At 35.4% G+C, this 19,977-nt stretch overlaps 2 protein-coding genes across 5 annotated transcripts; one reads left to right on the top strand and one right to left on the bottom strand.

Moving 5' to 3' along the window:
• Positions 1 to 5,862: 5,862 nt before the first annotated feature.
• Positions 5,863 to 8,731, top strand: LOC132623697 (uncharacterized). The gene is made up of 4 exons (XM_060338486.1): positions 5,863 to 6,031; positions 7,315 to 7,381; positions 7,505 to 7,703; positions 8,322 to 8,731. Exons 1-4 carry the CDS (start codon positions 5,921 to 5,923, stop codon positions 8,362 to 8,364), a joined length of 420 nt encoding a protein of 139 aa, XP_060194469.1. The 5' UTR covers positions 5,863 to 5,920; the 3' UTR covers positions 8,365 to 8,731.
• Positions 8,732 to 9,916: 1,185 nt separating this feature from the next.
• On the bottom strand, positions 9,917 to 19,584 carry LOC132621267 (plastidic glucose transporter 4). Of its 4 annotated transcripts, none has more exons than XM_060335465.1 (14): positions 19,450 to 19,584; positions 18,634 to 18,914; positions 17,385 to 17,499; positions 16,497 to 16,564; positions 16,102 to 16,234; positions 15,919 to 16,018; positions 15,713 to 15,825; positions 14,336 to 14,429; positions 14,063 to 14,216; positions 13,222 to 13,368; positions 13,065 to 13,138; positions 11,134 to 11,222; positions 10,852 to 10,966; positions 9,917 to 10,316 (listed from the first exon to the last, which is right to left on the bottom strand). In XM_060335465.1, exons 2-14 carry the CDS (start codon positions 18,890 to 18,892, stop codon positions 10,134 to 10,136), a joined length of 1,644 nt encoding a protein of 547 aa, XP_060191448.1. In that variant the 5' UTR covers positions 18,893 to 18,914; positions 19,450 to 19,584; the 3' UTR covers positions 9,917 to 10,133. The 4 variants fall into 4 exon arrangements, with proteins under 4 accessions (XP_060191448.1, XP_060191447.1, XP_060191446.1 ...); XM_060335464.1 differs by having other exon boundaries at positions 19,386 to 19,521; XM_060335463.1 differs by lacking the exon at positions 19,450 to 19,584 and adding an exon at positions 19,203 to 19,379.
• Between the last annotated feature and the right edge of the window lie 393 nt (positions 19,585 to 19,977).

Raw genomic sequence — 19,977 nt, 5'->3', positions numbered from 1 at the left:
ATTTATATTTAAATGATGTGACATCTTCGGGTGTCTGGGCAGTAGGTCCAATAAGCTTTACGATTACCAAGATTCATCATTTCACTTGATAATAATTTGTACGTTAGCATGCTTTAATAAACGTAGAATTTAAACCCTCACAATCTTTTACAATATTGCGCTATATTGTACCAAAGGTGTTGTCGACGATATAGCATTTGTATCGGTTCGCAATATGACATAACTTATTGAGATCTCATCAATTCTATTATTTTTAGGTACCTAAATCTCTCATGAGGTTTCATAAAGTGTTATGTCGTAGGCTCTTCAAAAGCACATTGCCTCCTTATGATGATCATTTGCTCATCTTTCTTTTCAATGATTATTGCATTTGAAACCGATTAGTCTACCACGCTTCATGCATGTTGTAGACTCTATCCTTCAGGAACATGAATTTAATAGGAGCATTTTGCAGCTGAAACTAGAAATTAATTTTTGGTCAGCAAATGCTTCTAGCATTTGAGTTGAATTATCTTTTTAATGAGGATCACACTAATGATAATTCATAACATATTCCTCAGCTGCTTATTCTCTCCCCCTTATGTTAGAAAAACTAACATATACCCATCTTCTTCAGGGGAATCCATCTTTGTTCATCATGGTAGATTAATTAATTATATCCCACACATAAAAAATTATTAGATGGAAATATCTAGTTCCTAACCCTGAACTAATTGTGAGGGGAGAATTTATCATAATTTATTGATCTGAAGCATACAAGCATACAAGTGATGTTGTATACAATATATCATATCTCAGACTAGCACATGAAGCTCTGTTCTCAGAAACAATGGTTTAGCTATTTATCGGAGGCATTCAATGCCAAACCAACTTGGATATAAACCAGCATTAACAAGATGAATTATCTTGATTACATAATTTGAAAATTGTGCCCTCAACTCAATTATTTTGAGGAAGTAACTTTGCATATGTCAAACTGCGGGTTGACAATAAACGCACGTGTGACCGTTTATTCGATGCATCTATTTAAGACATCACATAATAAGTGAACGGGCCCATATTCACCTTTTATATATTTTCAGAATTTAAGAAATTCAATCCCAACATTATCTAGTATAATCAACTTACCATGAGAACAAGCAGCACAAATAAATTCTTGAAGAATCTTCTAATTCTTCAATATATGTCAAATACTCAATCTGCACATCATATTTGAATCGGGATGGCCAAACTGCTCATGCCGACTAATAAAATTATTTATACTAGTAAACTTCAAGTTTACCATGCCATGTGCTATTAGTTCTAATAAACTTCTGGTTTACTATGACATGATTTTTTTTTTGTACCAATAAACTTCTGGTTTACCGTGACATGTCATTTCATCATGCTTATATTTGTGTAGTACAATTTGGAGAATAAATAGGGTAACCATTCACGTACATATTTCTTACCCACCATGATTTTGAAAATATTTAATACTCCCTTCATTTATAGCTTAAATATGATAGCCATTTACTTTCGTAAACTTCGGGTTTACTACAACTTCTGTTTCGATCATAACAACTTCGTATATTACAATCTAGAACGAGTTAAATAATAGTATATACACTCATCTGGAACCTTTAATTTATTCTCCATAATCGGATATTGTTTGGACACTGCTGGTGTCATGATCCTTATAGACGAATAATTAGGCTCTTTTGAACTTTGATCATTAATTTTGTACTACCAAATATTGCATAGACACTGCTTGTGTCATCAAAACCTTACTACTTCATGAGTAAAGTTCAAAGTCTTACCACTTCGGAATTGAAGTTCAAAACCTTACTATTTCAGGAGTAAATGTCAAAGTTTACTACTTCAGGAGTAAATTTCAGTGTTTTACTTCATGAGTATATTTTTCAAAAGTTTACTATTCCAGTAATTCAGACTATTTTGACTCAATTATTCTACCTCTTCTGGAGGTGAGACGTGATATTTTCACAACCAAGAACATGTCTATATTTATAATCTTTACTAAATATCATCACATTCACTTAAGGGAATGAATCTGTATTTTTAACATTTATCAAAAGTTCTCATTCTTCAGGAATGAAACAGAATTATCTCTACGTGTTCTGAGCATATCAAATTATGATAGATTAATGCCTCTTTTAAGATGTTGTTACTTCAGGAGCAAATCAAAGTATCCATATAACATAGAGTATTCTAACATATCTTCAATTGTAATCACAAGCATATAAAAATATTATCACTTCTAGTAATTGATGAAGACATGAAATATATTACCACTTCTGATGATTATAGACATAAACAAATTAATCATAACAGGCATACAAAAAATATTATAATTTCTGATGCCAAAGATATGAATAAACATTATTATTACTTCTGGTTACAATAGACATACAAAGTATGGCCGGTTTCGGTGATCGTGCCCTAATAGTTAACGTAAATCATGAAATTAATATTAAAATAGTACTTGGGTCCTGACGAGTGACGATACTGCTCTTAAGGAGAAAATTTAATTACATCTAAAATCATGGAAGCGTATACCAGAGAAAAGCATATGCTATTTAAGTAGATTTCCTTTTCTTTTCTTTTTAATCATTGGCCAGAAATTAGCTTTTGCATCCTTTATCACTTCATGGTGTTATCCAGTAAGCTTGATAGCTAGATTTTAAATTGGCAATACATATATCTACGCATATTAAATAACTGGGCAAAGAGCCACGAGATACCTGTGGAACGATTTGTAGAAGTCAGCAAATATTTCGTTTACGATATTGTCCAATTCCTCAGTTGGTTAGAATCTCGTGCTGATAACGTGTTATAAAATAATAAAGCAACAAGAAGAATATTGCAGAGAAAGAGAGAAGATATATTATTTCTCTTGTTAGGGATTCATTTACAACGGAGAAGTTCTATATTTATAGGGAAAAAGTAACTTGATCCCAAAGTCACTAACCCTAATATTTTTCTTAAAGATAGACATCCATAATAATAAATAATATTTATAACAAATACTAGATACTCTAATTATATTTAAAATGTGTTAATTAATGTACAAGAATATACATTTTTCGGATATTGTTTTGACTGGCAAGTTATACGGTGTAAAAAAGGGTCATTTGCACTTTGTCCTTATTTTGTTCTGGTCTTTAATTTTTGCTCCTCAATGCAAATAATTTTCTCGCGGGGCATAAGTTCATAATAGGGAAAAGAACATTGTGTGTCCACTCAGCCAAACTAATCCCACATTTAACTACTGTTTGGGTTTAATCCCACTAGGTATCCGGTCGGCCCAAATTAATGCTAAAAAATAGCTGGTCGGCCCAAAATAATGCCAAGGCTGGCCGGCCCAATAGCCCAGGGGCTTAAAGAAAAAAGACTTTTTGTGGCGACTAAGTCACCACAAAAACGTCGCCACTAAAGGCTGCTACAGCATATATGCATATTTTGGAATTATATATACACTTTATATACAAGAATTATACATTTTATATACATATGCTGGAATTAATCATACATTTATTATACATAAATTATACGTTAGTTATACATTTATTATACACATATTATACAATAATTATATGATATTTATTTTTAACATATACAATAGTGATACATATTATATACCACAATGATACGGTTTCTATAATACATTTTTATACGTATGGTTCATTTTTGTACAAGACTGATACAGTTTATATACACATACTGGAATTATATATACACTTTGTATACAAAAATGATACATATTATATACAAAATTAATATAATTTTTTATTCTTTACAGGGCAGTTGCACTGTGTCGATACACATTATATACACAAATGATACATATTATATACAAAAATGATACATACCTTAGTGATTCGTATTTTATATAGTTTTTATACATTACAGATAGGTACTGATACATATTTTATACACAAATGACACGTATTATATATAAAAATCGCCTCAAACATTTTTGTGTTTGGGTTTTTATTTGAAAATTGTCTTATTTAAGTTTTGGCTAATGGATGGGATTAATTTAATTGCTACATTTTGGGTTTGAGAAAAATTGGGCTAGAGGGTGAGATTATTTATGGCCGACCGGCCATATATGTCCTTTTCCCTTCATAATATCCCATAAATATGCCCCTCGCTCTTAAATAACTTATGTCCCACTAGTTATAAATTTAATTTTAAAGACCAGCCCATTTAAAGGGAAAATTGTGCAATTTATTTTGCAAAAATCCCTTTTGATTATGGCTAGTGTAGCAGGAAATAACGAGTGATGTTCCCAAAAGTGTCCATTCTTGAATTTTTATCCTAGCTACAAATTTTTTAAAAGTAACTTGAAAAAAATTGTAGGGGAGAACTTATGTTGCCCATCATGCATAAGTTCTAGCTTTTGCTTATAAGACTGAACTTGTGGTCAATTGAGCAGATTCAAGATTCATTGTCTTGAAATATCACGAACTTCTGTCTTATAGGCATAAGTTATAACTTTTGCCTATGAGGCATGACTTGAGATCAATTGAGTAAGTTCATTAAATTAATGGCCAAACCCATCGATAGCCACCCATGGTCGTCCGTATTTTTTACTTGAACATCTCAACTAACCCTTATTTCATTTACACACCTGAACTTGAGTTAAAATATGTTATTGAACGCTTTTTGCTGATGTAGCACTGTCCGTGTATTTCACCCTTTTGTGGAGCTTGAAACAGAACATTTTTTTTATTTTTTCTTTCTCCTTCATCTTCTTCCTCCCTCCTACCACTTTCTTCACCCTTTCTCTTCATCTACTCTCTCGCTGCTACCACCGAAACCACCACTTCTCCGTCATTTCCCTTTTCACTCACCACAAGAACCACTAAATCTCCACCGTTCTAAACCATCTGTAACAACAAATATATAAAATAAATTTAGGTCTAAAATAATTTTCGATGGGACTTCATTTTTTCCAATTGAGCATGATTTAAAGAAGCAAAACGAAAACAAGGGGTGTGGCAGAGAAAAGCATGGCGTTTTTTGCATACAAAAGACCCAATTGGGTTAAGGATTCAAAATATTGAAAAAAACACATCAATATATTCAAGAAAATATAAAGAAATCCAGTTAAAAAAACATTTAATTTCACCTTTTTAGAAATTAAAATCATCTTAAGAAACCATCAAAGTCACTGTTTTGTCACTTTGGATTAACAAATTGTGATGAAAATATGAAGACTCCAACTTCAACATCACTATTTTTGATGACCCATTTGCACAAAATGGATTCTTTAATTAAATTGGGCAAAACCCAATATTGGAAAAATGCAATCTTTGATCAAATTGAGAGAGACCCAGTTGGAAAAATGGAAGCTTTGATCAAATGGCCTGCGTTAGAAAATGGTCTCCGTTAATGGTGGTCGGGTAGTTAAAGAGTGGGTGAGGATGGGGTTTAGAAAATAGGAATTTTTTTTAATTTTTAATTAACTAAATAGTTTAAAATAATTGTTTTCCTCATGGTTTATTTTTTAATAATTATTTTGGATATTTACGGCACATGTACTACTTTAATTTGTCAATTTGTCACGCCATTAGCGAGTAGGTTACACACACATCACATATTTAGCTGGATGTGTAAAAAGTGTCTAAATGAAACAATTGCGGTCCACCTCAGGTGTCTAATTGGAACAAAGCGTATTTGACGTGTCTAAATGAAAAAACTTGACGACCATGAGTGGCTAACGATGGATTTGGCCTAAATTAATTTATGACCACAACTTATGCCCGATGGACAACAAAAGCTTTGCCTACCGAAATTTTTTGAAGTCAAAGCTGGGCCAAAAAAAAATAAATGAAGACCGGCCCATTTGTGAACTTAGGGGTCTCAAGGCCCATTCCCAAACGTCTGAATAAACGGGGAAACGGGTCTGGATTCGATGGAAGAGGACGACGGAAGGAGAGAAGCAGCGATAGCATCAGCCCCATCTCTACGACCTAATTTCACTCCCAAAAAGGGTCTCAATCCTTCTCAACTTTCCAAGTTTCAAGTAATCTTTTTCTCTCTCCTTATTGCTAATCATAGCTTAAAATTTAACTTGTCTAAAAGAACTTTCAATGTGGCTTGCAATCATACACCTAAAAAATTAGCTCCATTTTTCTTTGTGAAGAGGCAATGCTTATGATAAACTGCATGTTGAGGAAATAGAATAAAATTGGCCCAAATAGAGCGAAACAGATATAGAATGACGAGGCAATTAGTTTGGGATTGAGGTATAGTTGATTGAATAGAATGTCGACGAAATCCAAGGATTTCAATTTGTTTTTTTTTTATAGGATTTTCCAAGTTATATTGGACGCGTTATTCCTTTATTTCCAGTTTTCAAGTGTAGAGTTTCAGTTTCCTGTATAGTTGTAAAGCATATCACTTTGTTGTTCTTTGCAACAACTTTTGGCTGGTTGACATGGTTCTATCCCAAAAGAGGAAAAAAAAAAACAACCTTTGGTTGTGTGAATTGGTAATTTCTCATTATTATCACTGTAAGGTTGATGTGAATGCCAAAGCACATCAACCTACTATACTAAAGCATATCAGATCATGTGACTTTCTAGTCTATGATGCAACAAGTAACCCAAATTGTAGATCCTTAGAAACGACATACTATATATTTGCTGATACGTGGTAGGGACTAGAGCAAGTTGTAAGTCGCTATAATGGAGGTCTCTTTTCGTGTTTGTAGCTATAAGAAAGGATGCCGAGCTATCACTGTTATTTGTTCACATGTCCAATTTACACATTTGCTAACAGTTACATCTAAAGCATGAAGTACAAGTTGGAGGGCATTGAGTTGTTATTCTGAAACACTAGAATCAATAGAAGGACATCTGCCTCAGCTCCTTTATGTAACACATGCAATTAAGTATTTGCAAGCTTTTTGAGAATATGGAACTATAAGTTAAAACATATCTCGTTATTATGCTCAGAATGTTAGTGACAGTTGGGCACTTTTAAACATTTTTTCTAAGTCGTGGGATAAAGGTTACTTTGATATTGGTCTGTATAGTTGGATAAGTAGTTACGAGATGATAAAGTCGCTCTGAAAAAGAGAACGACAAAACTTAGAATACTGAGGTACAGGTTAGCAACAACATCGATTGAATGTCCTGACAAAGGAAATTCAAAACTTGTGCTTGTTGAGCTACAGGTTAGGGACTACATTAATTGAGCATATGACATTTGGATATAAAGATACGTGTGCATAGTTGTTTTAGTTTTTTTCATCTTAGTTTGACTAGATTGATTTTTAAATACCGTATTCTTTGGATTTGCCAGGAGTTGCACCGAAGACGCTTAAAAATAAAAGCAAAATCAAAATCAAAGGTCAAGGATAAATCAAAAGGTGTGCAGTTTGATTCTTCTGCACTCTGTTTACATTTTCAACGATCTTTCCCTTTTTTTCTTGTTTATATTTTCTGTTGACAGTGAATTTCTAGTTAACATTTTGACGAGGAGAGGTTTTCAGGACTTGATAAGGCTGGAAAGTATAATGGTAAAGATGTCAATGCCAAATGCAAGGAGATCATGGATGAAAAATCAATTAAAGCAGCTGAAGATCCGAGAATTACGTTGTCCATAGGCAGCATGACGGACCTTTCACCCTCTCAAGAAGACAGCTTAGCAGGACACACACTGTCAAAAAAGCGACAGAAGTTGCATTGGGGGTAAGACCCTTCAAAATGTTTGCAATCATTATTTCTAGAACTAATCATTAGATTTAGTGCCAAGCACATTTAACAGTATTTTACCTTTAGAGCTCGTTTGGTAGGAGGTCTTAGGTAAATTACTCATGGTATTAGATGTGGTATTATTTTATATCATGTTTGGTTGACATTTTGGGGCATGCATAACTAATACATGGATTAGTTAATACACCAAAGGGTGTATTATCTTTATCCCACCACCATCATGGTATAACTTATCTATGGATAGCTTATCCATGGATAAAAAACTAAAATGACAAAATTGGCGTTGTTTTGTTCCAAAAAACCTATAAAGGGCAAGCATCTAAGGGTAGAATTGTAACAAATTGTTTTTTAAGTTTTAAAAATAAATAAATATTCAAATGGTATCTTTTGTGTCCAAGTTTAGTGCAATGAACCAAGCACCCAACAAAAATAATCCTTGTATTACTAATCCCTGCATTATTAATCCATGTATAACTTGTCTTTGAACCAAACGACCCCTTAGTGCCGTATTTGGTTGGTTATCTTTCTCTATTTCTGATTTTGATTTTGTATACATTATGTTCTTATGAATCATGCGTTTTTTACCAACTGTAGGCTTGACACCAAGGAGAGATGGGAAAGGAAATCCAATATGTAGAGGTATCAGATTCTGAGTTTGCTGTGCTCCTATCATGCTAGACAGCTCCAAGGAAGGCAGTGTAAAATCTTTGATCTACATGTAGTAATGGATCTATTATGAACTAAGATGATGTGTCTGGCTAAATCATCCAGCTCGTAAACCCAAGCTTAAGAGTGTAAAGATGTACATTGATCCCTAGGTTTATGAGGAAATGGTAACTAAGCCTTGGCTCTGGCGTAGATCAACCAATTACTGCTAAATGACTTTGATTCTTCTGGGCTTGGCCCTTTCACTTGTAATTGCACGTGTTTTATTTGTTAAACAATACTAATATTTTTCTTTAAAAATCGTACAGTTTGGAAATTCCAGCGAATGATTAGGAGTTTGTTGTCTCTTTATATTACGATGCCTTGCACTTCTTATGCTCGCAAAACAGGTTTGCTTGAAACCAACGGCTCTCTCGTCTTAGACAGCCTTGAGCAATCTTAGTTATTGGTTTGGGTTCAGTTTGTTATCTGGTACATTTGTTTAGACATTTAAATAGTGATTGGTGCTTCTTTATTTAGCTGGGCAATACACACTCTGGTGGAGTTTTAACTACTGATGCAGCATCCTAGAAGCAATTCAATTGGACCACTTCATGTGTATAGATTATAGCAACTTCTTCTATACACAGCTTCTATATGTGTTCCACCAGGGCTTTGGTCTAGTGGCAAGATTGTAGCACGTGATGTGTGGGTTAGGCTGGGGTTGGCTCATTATCCAAAAGTTACAAACAGTGTACCCAAACTTGTCTTGGGGAGTGTTTCTCTTTTGTATCTAATGCTTTCTCCTGTGTCAGCAATTCTGCACTCACCACTTATGAATGGTTTGTATAAATGCATCCAGTATTTTCAACCTGGAACGCCTTGCAGTTGTTGTTCTTGAATACATATTATTTTTTGTTAAATTGCAACTATAATTATAGAACCATCAGAGAGCATTCATCTCTGGAATAAAAGGTGAACGGTACCTTCTACTGTGCCTCTCTGTTCGGCTTGAGGCTTAAGGTAAACCTTAAGTATTTCCCAAAATTTCCTGGTAATTTAACTAGATTTTTAAAGTTGCAATGTCTGCTTGGTTTGAGTAAATCTCAAACTTAGTGAGTTTAGTTATAATATTATGTAGTCACTAATCTTACCCGTGTGGTAGAAAGGCTTGAACACAGCTGAGTTCAGTATAATTTTGCCTTCCCAGAGGTCAAAATAACTTGGTTCAGGTAGGCAAGGATTGACAAATGACCCCTCATTTCTTACATATCTAAGCTTCATTAAAGTCGTAAATAATGGAAGGCAAAGGCCGAAAGTCCACGGAAATGGCTTTGGAAGACTCCTTATTTTGGAAAACTGCAATGCAATCTGCACGATAGTTTTTTTTTCCCCTTATCAACCAAACAACAAAACACTATCGTGCAACTTGCATTGCAGTTTTCTTGGGATTCCCTGTTGCTGGCATCTGAAGATAATCATCTTGCGCACCTAACCTTCAATGTAGTCGCAATCAATCAACAGCTGAAAACAACTTCTGGAGATGGGTTCTGAAATACTCATTTATATGTGGATCATTTTCCATAGAAGTTTCATGTTTTTTACAATGTCACATGCTTCCTGATGCCGAAGTAAAAGAAAATCAAACAGAAGTACAACTCCAGTCTAGCAACAGACTCCTACTGGGGAGAATCTCCTCAAAATCCAGACCACTGGATGGCAGAAGCTGAAATTACTCTCAGCCGTTCATATGGGTACCACTCAAATTGCTGGATTTAACTCACGTTCTATCTCCTCCAGTGACCGCCCCTTTGTCTCCACGACATTACCAGCTATATACATGACAGCAAGAAGACAAACGGATGCAAATCCCAGGTACACCGTACTGATTCCAAATTTAGTTACAACGCTCAAGAAGTACAGGCCAATAAAAAAGTTTATTATCTGTTCAAGGAGAAAGACGAGTTAGCCGTTAGATACAATAAGTAAACATGGAGAGAATGAGAACTCGACTAATCTTGCAGTGCTGCAAATACCACCACGATGAAGGGTAACAATTGATTCCTACTTTCTCACATATATCTTCTACAGCTCATGCTGGGAAAATAAAAATCAAAAGCAAAGGATACTTCTCAAACAAAAGAAGCAAACAGTAAAACTCAAAATCAGATAGCCAAGGGAAGTCTTTGGTGCTTCAATAAAAGGCACATTCCCCTAAGCACCCTGACATGTCATATTACCCAAGAGGCGTGACATTGAGAAATATGCTCAAAAGACATTTGAGCATACTTCTGTCAGCATACATTTCAGCTTTAGACTTTGACATTAAAGTTTGCTTCCAGCAAACCACCGAACACCACAAATGATGTTTATAGTAATTATAACCTTTTGTTTGTCAAAAAGACAAAAAAAAAGGAAAATAGACAATGTAACATCTTTAGCAGCAAAAGAGTACTAAGGTTTCCAAGCGGTAACTCACCCAATGCGTCCCCAAAGACAGAGCCACCGCCTTTGCCCTAATTCTAGAAGCAAATATCTCCGGAAGTAGAAGAGCAGGCACAGGACCAGCACCAAGTGAAAAGGACAACACATAGCTGCAGGAAAAAAAAAAAAAAAAGAACCAGAAATATATATACACATTTAGTTTGCATTCCTTAATGGGAAATTCATAGCATTGACAAAGGAAAAAATAAAAGCAAAATTGCTTCAATGGAAAAAGAAGAAGTAATGCTCTAACAGCAGGGAAGCACATGATACTTACAGGACAGTACCAAGAACAGCTAGTGTGCCAGAATATGGTGCCAGGACCTTCCAAGTGAATGACAAGGAAAGCAACATCATTGATGCAGCCTGTCAAAAGATAATATAATGAGAATCGCAAATAAAATGGATAGAACAAGATATAGCTAAAAATAGAATAAATCAGGAGGACAAGAGCGTCATGTCCCTCAGGCCTCAGCATGATTATGCATGGGTTGCAGCTAAGGAACCATCTTAGCATTGACAACTAGCTGCAAAAACGCATGAGTTCAGCTTCCAAGAATGATTAGGATTAGATCGTACAAGTCTCAGCCAAGCTATCCCACAGAGCTTCATGTTGGAATTCTCTGTGAGATGATTATAGTTGGGGAATATTCCAAAGACCTCCCTTCAAGTTTATCTTTGTATTACTAACTTCTCTTGTAGTTTGGAATATTACAATCATTCCCCTGGAGAAATCTGAATGGTGCGAACTACCGAACTGTCAACCTATTTTATACATTCATATACTTGCAGTTTTTCTATTAATTGGGAGAATCACACGTTTCTCCATTTTCTCAGTTAAGGGTACACAAGGACATCTTTGGAATATTAAAAATATTTTATCATTCAAATCAATCCTGTTACAGAAAAATAAAATTAAGTGGGGTTACTGTAAAATTTTAAACTACGAGGGAGGTTAGTGTTGAAAGATAAACCTGGAGGAAAGTATGTTTCCCTTAAGGTTAGGATTCCAAAGTTTCAAATTATCCTTAGAATACTAAGGGTCATTCGGTAGTGTAAGAATTGTGTTCACTAGTCTGTATTAGTAATGCTGGTATTAGTTATGCTGGCATTAGTTATGCTGAGATTATTTCTTATCCACCGTTTGGCGTGGTGTCTTAAAAATGACACGCATTGCATAATTTCTAAAAAAATCATTTGCTTACAAAAATACCCTCCGTATTCTTTAGCTTTGAGGGATTTCAAGGGCAATTTTGTCTTTAACCATGCTTATGCATGTATTAATAGCCTTGGTATTGCTGATGCCACGGTTTGCTATGTATTAGTTATGTACATAGGACAATACCAAATCGGGTGTATAACTAATACTTGCATTAGTTATAACATAGGTTGAAAAAGTGTACCAAACAAGGGATTAGTAATACCAAAAGCTAATGCATGCATTATTTTCTCTAACGCATCCTACCAAACGATCCCTTAAGAGACTTAAGACTCACAAAGGGAATAATCAAATTCCATAACTTTTGATGTCTGGAGTAGAAAGTGGTTTAGTCGTATCCTTCTCAAAGAAAACAATGCTTTTGTTAGGATTTTGCATTTGGTTTTGGAAGAATTGGCTGTGTGGTAAGAATTTTCTCAAAAAACTGACTTTAGCCATTTTTGGTTTTATTGGAAACAAAACTAGTGGCTTTTTTTTTTTCCCAGATCAAAACAGTTATTTCCGAACAGGCCCAAGCAAATTGATCTAGAAATCGCTCTAAGCAAGGATATAGGTCCTTAACTGAGTGTATCAATTTTATTTATGAATATATAAACTGAGTTTTGCATTCTGTAGCTTCTTACAAACCATATAAAATGACAATAGATGATTCAAGGAACGATTTACTTATAACGTAAATGAACTGCATCATACTATGACTGGTTATAGCGTTGCTAGTGGTAGAGTTAGAATTTCTGGAAGTACAAAGTCCGTCAATAAGTATAGATTTTGCTTCTTTCTTTTTCGATGAAGATTTTGCTAATTTATCATATATATATGTGTGTGTGTGTGTTGCATCTGTATGGCTACCACAACCATCAAATAGATTACATGTAATTTAATCACCTAAAAGTAAAATATCACGTATTCCTCAAAGGATGAATGCAGTTCACCAAGTTGTATTTGTTCTTTCAGATAGTAAACTCCATCAAGGACTAAAAATGACATACCATTCCAGTAAAGCTTATGAGCAAGAGACTCTTCCTTCCTTGTTTGTCCATCAAAGAGGATGCCACCGTTGTCCCTGGATGAATATGTACCCGATTAGAAAACTATATTCTATACTTAGCCATAGATGTTCCAGAAAACTTTGAGGAGAAGACTGACCCAAGACGTTGGCTGCTCCAACCAGAGCACTGGCTGCTACATCAGATGAAATTCCAGCACTTCGGAACACTGAGGTGGAATAATAGACAACAGCATTTATCCCAGCCAACTGCTGGAACAAGAACAAAGCTGCACCAATGCTAACAACTGCAATGCCGACAACGATTAGACCATTTTGGTGGTACAATCGTCTCATTTTGGTTGTACAATATAGCACAGAAATATCAGGAGCCCAAAATATCAAATACATTTGGATGATAGAATGAGTGACCATAAGACTGATAGTAGCACATTGAAACAAACTCAGGTGGAGAAAATGTGCGCACAAGCAAAAACCAGAGAGGCTTTTATTGTTTGGAGAACAATTAAATTGTCAGCAACAGTTCTCTTCCAACCAAGACAATTGTGAAGGTCACAAATTGAGGAAGACAACAGAATTTAAGGTCATTATTCTAGATATTTGGAAAACCACCCCCACCACCCCCCAAAAAAAAAAAAAAAAGCAAAGTTGATTAAGGCATCAAAAAAGGAGAGCAAAATCATGCTTCAGTGATAACCAAGGTTTTGGAACCTAAGCAAAAGTGCAAAACACCTGAAAGGAGTTTTTCTTAATTGCAGCAGAACAGAACTACCCACCACAGTCTGAAAGTCCTAACGATGGTGGCGCAGGATAACAGCCAATGTTAACAGTATGACAACATGTATAGAAATTTGAGTTTGTTCTTAAACAACATGACAAGAAACTATTAGACCATAGGGTATAAAGAACTGCGCTTCAGATGCTTATCAGTCACGCATAATCAACATTATCTCCAATACTGATCAATCAAAAAAGATATACCTTTCCAATAACGGCTACTAAAAAGATCAAGCCACCCAGCATCTGGTTCTGAAGAACCCTGAGCAGAAGATTCCAAATCACCCATAACCTCAGCAACTTTTTCTTTACCATATAACCTTTTAATAGATGTCTCAGCTTCAGAAATTCTCCCTTGCTGCCAAATAAAAGTGATTAGTTTAAGTAAGATTGTAAGTCTCCACGTAGAATATAGCAATAGACAGGATATCCATAATGAAGATTTCAATCTAGAAAAGAAAGATCTCATGAGAAAACCTGATAGAGCCACCTAGGACTTTCTGGAGAAAATGCCATTCCTAACGCAAGTAAAACAGATGGAATAAGCGCTATACCAAACATTGTTCTCCACCTGACATGAATTAGGAGACAAGTAACTTAATGGATTTAACATTAACCCAAAAATTTAATCATTAACACCGGAACTGCAAATGTTAGCCAAGTCCATGCTCGTTAGAGTTTCCAAAGTCTGGCAACTACTAGTTGTAGAACCTTATTCATTTATGAACAAGGTAGATGGAACAGAATATCAGTTAGAAACCGAATAAGACATAGTCAGTCATTCAACTGGCTGACGAGAGATATATGGGAGTAGAATATGCAATAAGCCCCAGAAATAAGTAAATAAAATAGCATTTACGGGTAAATCCTGTGAGGCCTGCTTGCTCTGGTGTAAATTAGAAAAATTAAAAATCGGGGTACACAACTTGATTTGGTCTTCCAATAGCATCCAAAATGGTTGGTAAGAGAAAATATTCCCTAAGCATGAACAGTTTTGGCATCTGGACATCCCAAAAGGATCACCGCATGTCAAAACTACAACAGAGTATTGCTAGTCTGCTTTAGCACCCAAAAACTGGAGTATGGCACTCTGTATGGCAATTAGAGCCATACTCACAGTTATCATTTTACTTCAAGTTCTCTCTCAAGGAAAATCAAACTCGATGCAAAATTTATAAAGTCTAAAGTAATTGGGAAAAATAAATAGATAATAAATAAACATATGTATATAAATTTTGAAAAAATAGAAGCCTGCTAGGTAAGCATATAAGGGCAAACAAAGACAGCACAATTTCCATCAAAGAACTAAGCAACAAACCTGATATTTTATTATCTGAACAGGGAACCGAATAAATAAACTTAACCATAAATCGCCTCACCTCACCACTGTTTGAAACTAGAGAGATACACCAGTAGCTGAACTGAAGTGGATAATGTATTTAAGTTGTAATTTTATCAATAGAAGACTCATGAACTATAAAGAATGAAAAATACATAAATGTTAAAACAACAACAACATACCCAGTATAGTCCAACAAGTGGGACATAAAGGTTAAAAATAACAGAAAATAAGCCGACTAGATAATTAGGCACCGAAAAGGTAAATTCTGCCAGCTACGCCCAGTTTGATCTCAAATAGTCAAACTTGTCCAGAATTATGTTAAGATCACCAAATGGGTATCCTATTGGTTCTGGACTAATCAGGTCTAAATAGAACCATTCATGCCATCTTGTTGGAATCTTCATTTGCCAAAATCTTTTGGAAAGCCTATGGATGACTTCATGTACCAATCAATTTGAAGTTAAAGATATCTAAATTGTTTTCTGCTATGAACAAAAGCAATGAGAAATTACCACAAAGGATTTCCAGACAAAGGCAATCCAGCCACCAGTGCAGCAAGAATTCCAATGCAAATGAATAGCTGATTGACAGTTCCAAGTTGGCCGCGAATTTCCGTGGGTGAGATCTAAGCACCGGAAGTTTGTCAGGATGCTATGAAAATGAAAGTAAAACCATTGAAATAGCGTCTGAAAGGTGTAACTTTGAGTAAGATATACACCTCAGATATGTAAAGTGGCACAATAGCAGATGAGATGCCAATGCCAATTCCAGTAAGTAAGCGTCCAATGATCATAGCCTGAACACTCTGGGCAGTGGTACTGAAATTTTGAAATCACATTAGACACTTGTATCAATGCAAATGATCAGATATTGTATCTTTGACTATGGTAAAGGCACATACCATAGAAACGCACCAACTGTAAGTGGAATCGCATCCAATATAAATGTCTTTGTACGGCCAAATTTATCAGCCAGAGCTCCCCCAGTAAATGAACCAACAAAGGCGCCAGCAAGAACTGTGCTAACAATCCATCCTAATAAAAGCAATAAAATAAAAAATTGGTACTCCTGTATCTAGATAATAAACCAAAGGAAGTAAACTGTAAGAAATAGGACATCTAAACAACGCTTGCCCAATAATTAATTGCCCTAACACAGCCAAACTATTAACTCTGTGACAGAGCAAAGGCTTCATAAGAAGCTGACCCTTTTTCGAGCAGCTCAGGAAACAGTAAAATAGGTTAGGAGTCAACTGAAGCTATATTTCACATAAAAGCCCATTCAATCAAAACTTGCCTTGTATAACAGTGTTCTCGACAATCCCAAGATCCTTAGCTAGATATTCAAGGGCACCATTCACCACCCTGAACCAGAAAAATGACAGTTATCGTGGAACTAAATAACACAGTAGAAATCAGAGGTTACATGTGAAAACTGCAGGGCTTGGAATATACCTGAACTAAAAATGCTTATGGCTTAGAAAAGGCCTGGACTAGAAATGTTTGGTCCAGTTTGACCCAAAAATTGAGCAGACAGCCAACCAGAACTGAACCAATTCATCAATTTTCACTTTGAAAAGTATGGTGGTAGAAACACTCCCCTATCCCATAACAACTTTCCCATTCCTCTTTCTGTGGGTTCTCCAAGAATTATGTAACTTTATTAAAAAGCAACTTTTATCTTACCATATTTTCAATAAGTTATCGAGAAGGTACCAGGACCTATTTTACAGTTCAGAAAGTTGGTTAGTTACCTCCCTTTTTGGGTCCAATTTCTTATTTATAAGAAACAAAACTCATATCATAAATAGGTCGTTTGAATTACATGAGGCAACAAATAAAATTCAATAACTTGATAGGGCATGCAAACTACAAACAAAACTATGAGTTCCACTCTCGAGAAAATAAAACGGAAAATCAACAAATATTTAGGTTATACAGTCAAACAGCTGAACCAACAACCAAGACCAACTAAGCAAATACTATGATTGCACTTTCTTTGGTTAAGGTTTGGGTCCAAACCAGCATTTAGTCTAATTCCAACTAGTGTGTAATTTGTAAAACAAACCAACCCTGTGGCCACACCTACGAGCTGCATAAACATGTTGATGGAGAGGCAACTATGACAACATATGTAAGATAAAATACCAGTAAATGAACGTTCTTCAATCATATAATGCCGTACCCTAGGTGATATCCAAATAAAATTGCTCCCAGACAAGCTACACCCACATAGGGAAGTACTGATGCAGATGATTGCCCTTGAACTTTGAGAGGTGCTGCATCCTCAATATCCTCTCCTGCCACACAGCAATAGACATGATTGTTAGTAAGTTTCATGGCATCATGCAGGACCTCTGCTTATGCGTAATGCACATGACAAAACAATGAAAGTGTTCATTTTTTCAAAATAAAACCTAAACACAATCTACTCAAATGGAAAGCTCAGGTGAAAAAGTGAACTTTATGTAAATGTTTTGGTTGTTTCAGGAAATGAGATCCAAAACTAAGAAAAGGTAAGAGAGAAAAGAAAATTTTTTCGCTCAGTTCCCACCAATATGAGAAACATTAATGATCTTTAACCATGCACAATAACCATCCACTGGATGTGACATCTCTCACTCATAACCTTCATGCAATCCACCAGTTAGGACTGCAACCACCCAATTCCTAAGATTGACCATTCTCACCAAATTACAGCTAACCCATACTGCCATACAAGTAGTGCAATACTACAGCAACTTCACACCCAACTATTATCCACTTTTAGTGTCCCCATCCTTTCCCCTTCATACTGTTGGAGCAGACAAAAGAGGAACCAGAACTTCCAGACTCCCAGTGAACAGTTATTACGTATTAGCCACCTTATGTTAACAAAATAGCAGAATTTTAACGTTCCTTCGCATGCATAAGCAGAAACCGAGCCAACATGGAGCGGTCCCATAAACATATCCGTAAATGAAGACAGCAACGAATTGCCTCACAGTTTAATCCAATAGAGTGTCCAACAGTCAACCCTAATACGTAAAATTCACTATGGAAGAAAATCTTGCACCATTAGTTCTACATGTCCCTAAACAGGTGCATCGTCTAAAAATAATACCAAAATGTCATATTTTCATTACGGTACTAAAATATTTAGAATTCCAGACATAAACTGAGCAGAAAGTTGAAGGCCCACACCCTGAAAAACAATCAATCAAGTACACCTCTTTCTATATAAATCCTCTGCACCAAGCTATAACGTTGATTCAGTATATAAATTGGCATTGATTTCTCATATGGTCACTCAACTAGTACTAATACTTATTATCTCAGAAAGTCACCTTTCTTCAGCATAAAAAATGACTTCCTCATATAGTAACTATTAGTAGTTGAGTGATCATCTGAGAAATCAACTATATAAATACGAAAAAGAGAAGCGTGATATGTACCAGAAGCTCGAATTCTATGTGATCTGGCCTTTGCTGACGAACCAAACACACTTTGAACAGTTCTCCTAGCCCGGCCAAGTTCGATTCCCATGGAAGTAGAATCCATATTGACACCAAAGCAACTACTTGTCTCAGTCATTCGGATACTTTTACGAGCTAAAGTCGTCCTACTATGCAAATCACCAAAGCCTGGTAAAATCCTGCGGTTTTGCAGGCCAAATCCTATGTTGCCTTTGACTGTGAAACTTGAAGCTTGCATTTTGGAAGACTTTTATGCCTACCTGTGGAGGAAAAAAAGTATATATAACGGAAAAGTCAACAAAATAAACGGCAATAAATAAAGCAATACACGAAACGCCCATACTCTACACTATTTTCAGTGAAACACCGTCCATTTCATCATCGACACTAAACGATACTATATAATACCTAGTTAGGCACGTGAATCAAAATCAAACACCAGATTTGAAGCAAAATAAGAACAGATAACAATCCAAAGAACTGATTATATGAAGAAATGAAACAAAATTGCAATGAGATTGACAATAATCGAGAATTGGAATAAATACAGTGAAATTATGCCAAGTGGAGTGTTGAAGCCTGAGAGCTTTTTGAGTTTGCTAATTGTACTATTAGTTTGGATGAGCTTTGTTGTTAAATTAGAATAGAACGTAGTTGTTACGAAGTGGCATTGGGAGGTTCGATGAATTCGAGACAGTTGAGAATTGAGATGGACAAAACTGTTCGCTTACTTTTTTTATTTTAACTCATCGATTACTAGTAGTTACCAACCAAGTTGATGGAATATGGACAAACCTGTTCGCTTAAGTTTTATTTAGTGATTATTCAAAAACATGTAATCATGCTGTACAAATCAAGAGATGTCAGCATATTTTTGTCATTAATTTTTATGTAATGTAAATGATTGTTTAATAAAGTGTTTTAATTATTTAATACAAGAAGAAAGATTGTTACGGAAAATGGTCTATAGAAATTATTATAATTGAGTAATATTTAAATTTAGAGAAGGCAGAAAAAGAAACTAAGAAGAGCTTATATGGATAGAATACAGTTGGATTGCAGATTAGATTTCGGTTGCGTGGGAGATTACACGGCCCGCACGTGATCTGATCTCTGCTATACTGATTCATCACATGTGAATTTAGAATTATTCGTTGAGTTGATCGCAATGGCGCTATCCACCTCATGTGTGACCCAGACTCGGCCCGCTAATCTTACGGGCCTCAGAATTAGTACAAGACAACTAGACATACGGGACCATGTAAATTTTCATTTTTGGCAACATATTGTTCACTTTATTTTTTTACACTGTACCTACAAATG

Source organism: Lycium barbarum, chromosome 12, assembly GCF_019175385.1.
Source record: "Lycium barbarum isolate Lr01 chromosome 12, ASM1917538v2, whole genome shotgun sequence".
In the NCBI taxonomy this organism is placed as follows: Eukaryota; Viridiplantae; Streptophyta; class Magnoliopsida; order Solanales; family Solanaceae; genus Lycium; species Lycium barbarum.
Note: the sequence above shows the minus strand (reverse complement) of the source record. Positions and strands in the feature narration are given on the sequence as shown.

Bases quoted from the DNA above. Each gene is read 5' to 3' on its own strand.
- LOC132623697 (XM_060338486.1), top strand. From the start codon at position 5,921: ATGGAAGAGGACGACGGAAGGAGAGAAGCAGCGATAGCATCAGCCCCA. The intron at 6,032-7,314 runs GTAATCTTTTTC...TGGATTTGCCAG, and splicing joins CTCAACTTTCCAAGTTTCAA to GAGTTGCACCGAAGACGCTT. The intron at 7,382-7,504 runs GTGTGCAGTTTG...AGAGGTTTTCAG, and splicing joins GGTCAAGGATAAATCAAAAG to GACTTGATAAGGCTGGAAAG.
- LOC132621267 (XM_060335465.1), bottom strand. From the start codon at position 18,892: ATGCAAGCTTCAAGTTTCACAGTCAAAGGCAACATAGGATTTGGCCTG. The intron at 16,565-17,384 runs GTACGGCATTAT...TTTCTGGTTCAG, and splicing joins TTATTTGGATATCACCTAGG to GGTGGTGAATGGTGCCCTTG. The intron at 13,139-13,221 runs GTCAGTCTTCTC...ATATTCATCCAG, and splicing joins TGGAGCAGCCAACGTCTTGG to GGACAACGGTGGCATCCTCT.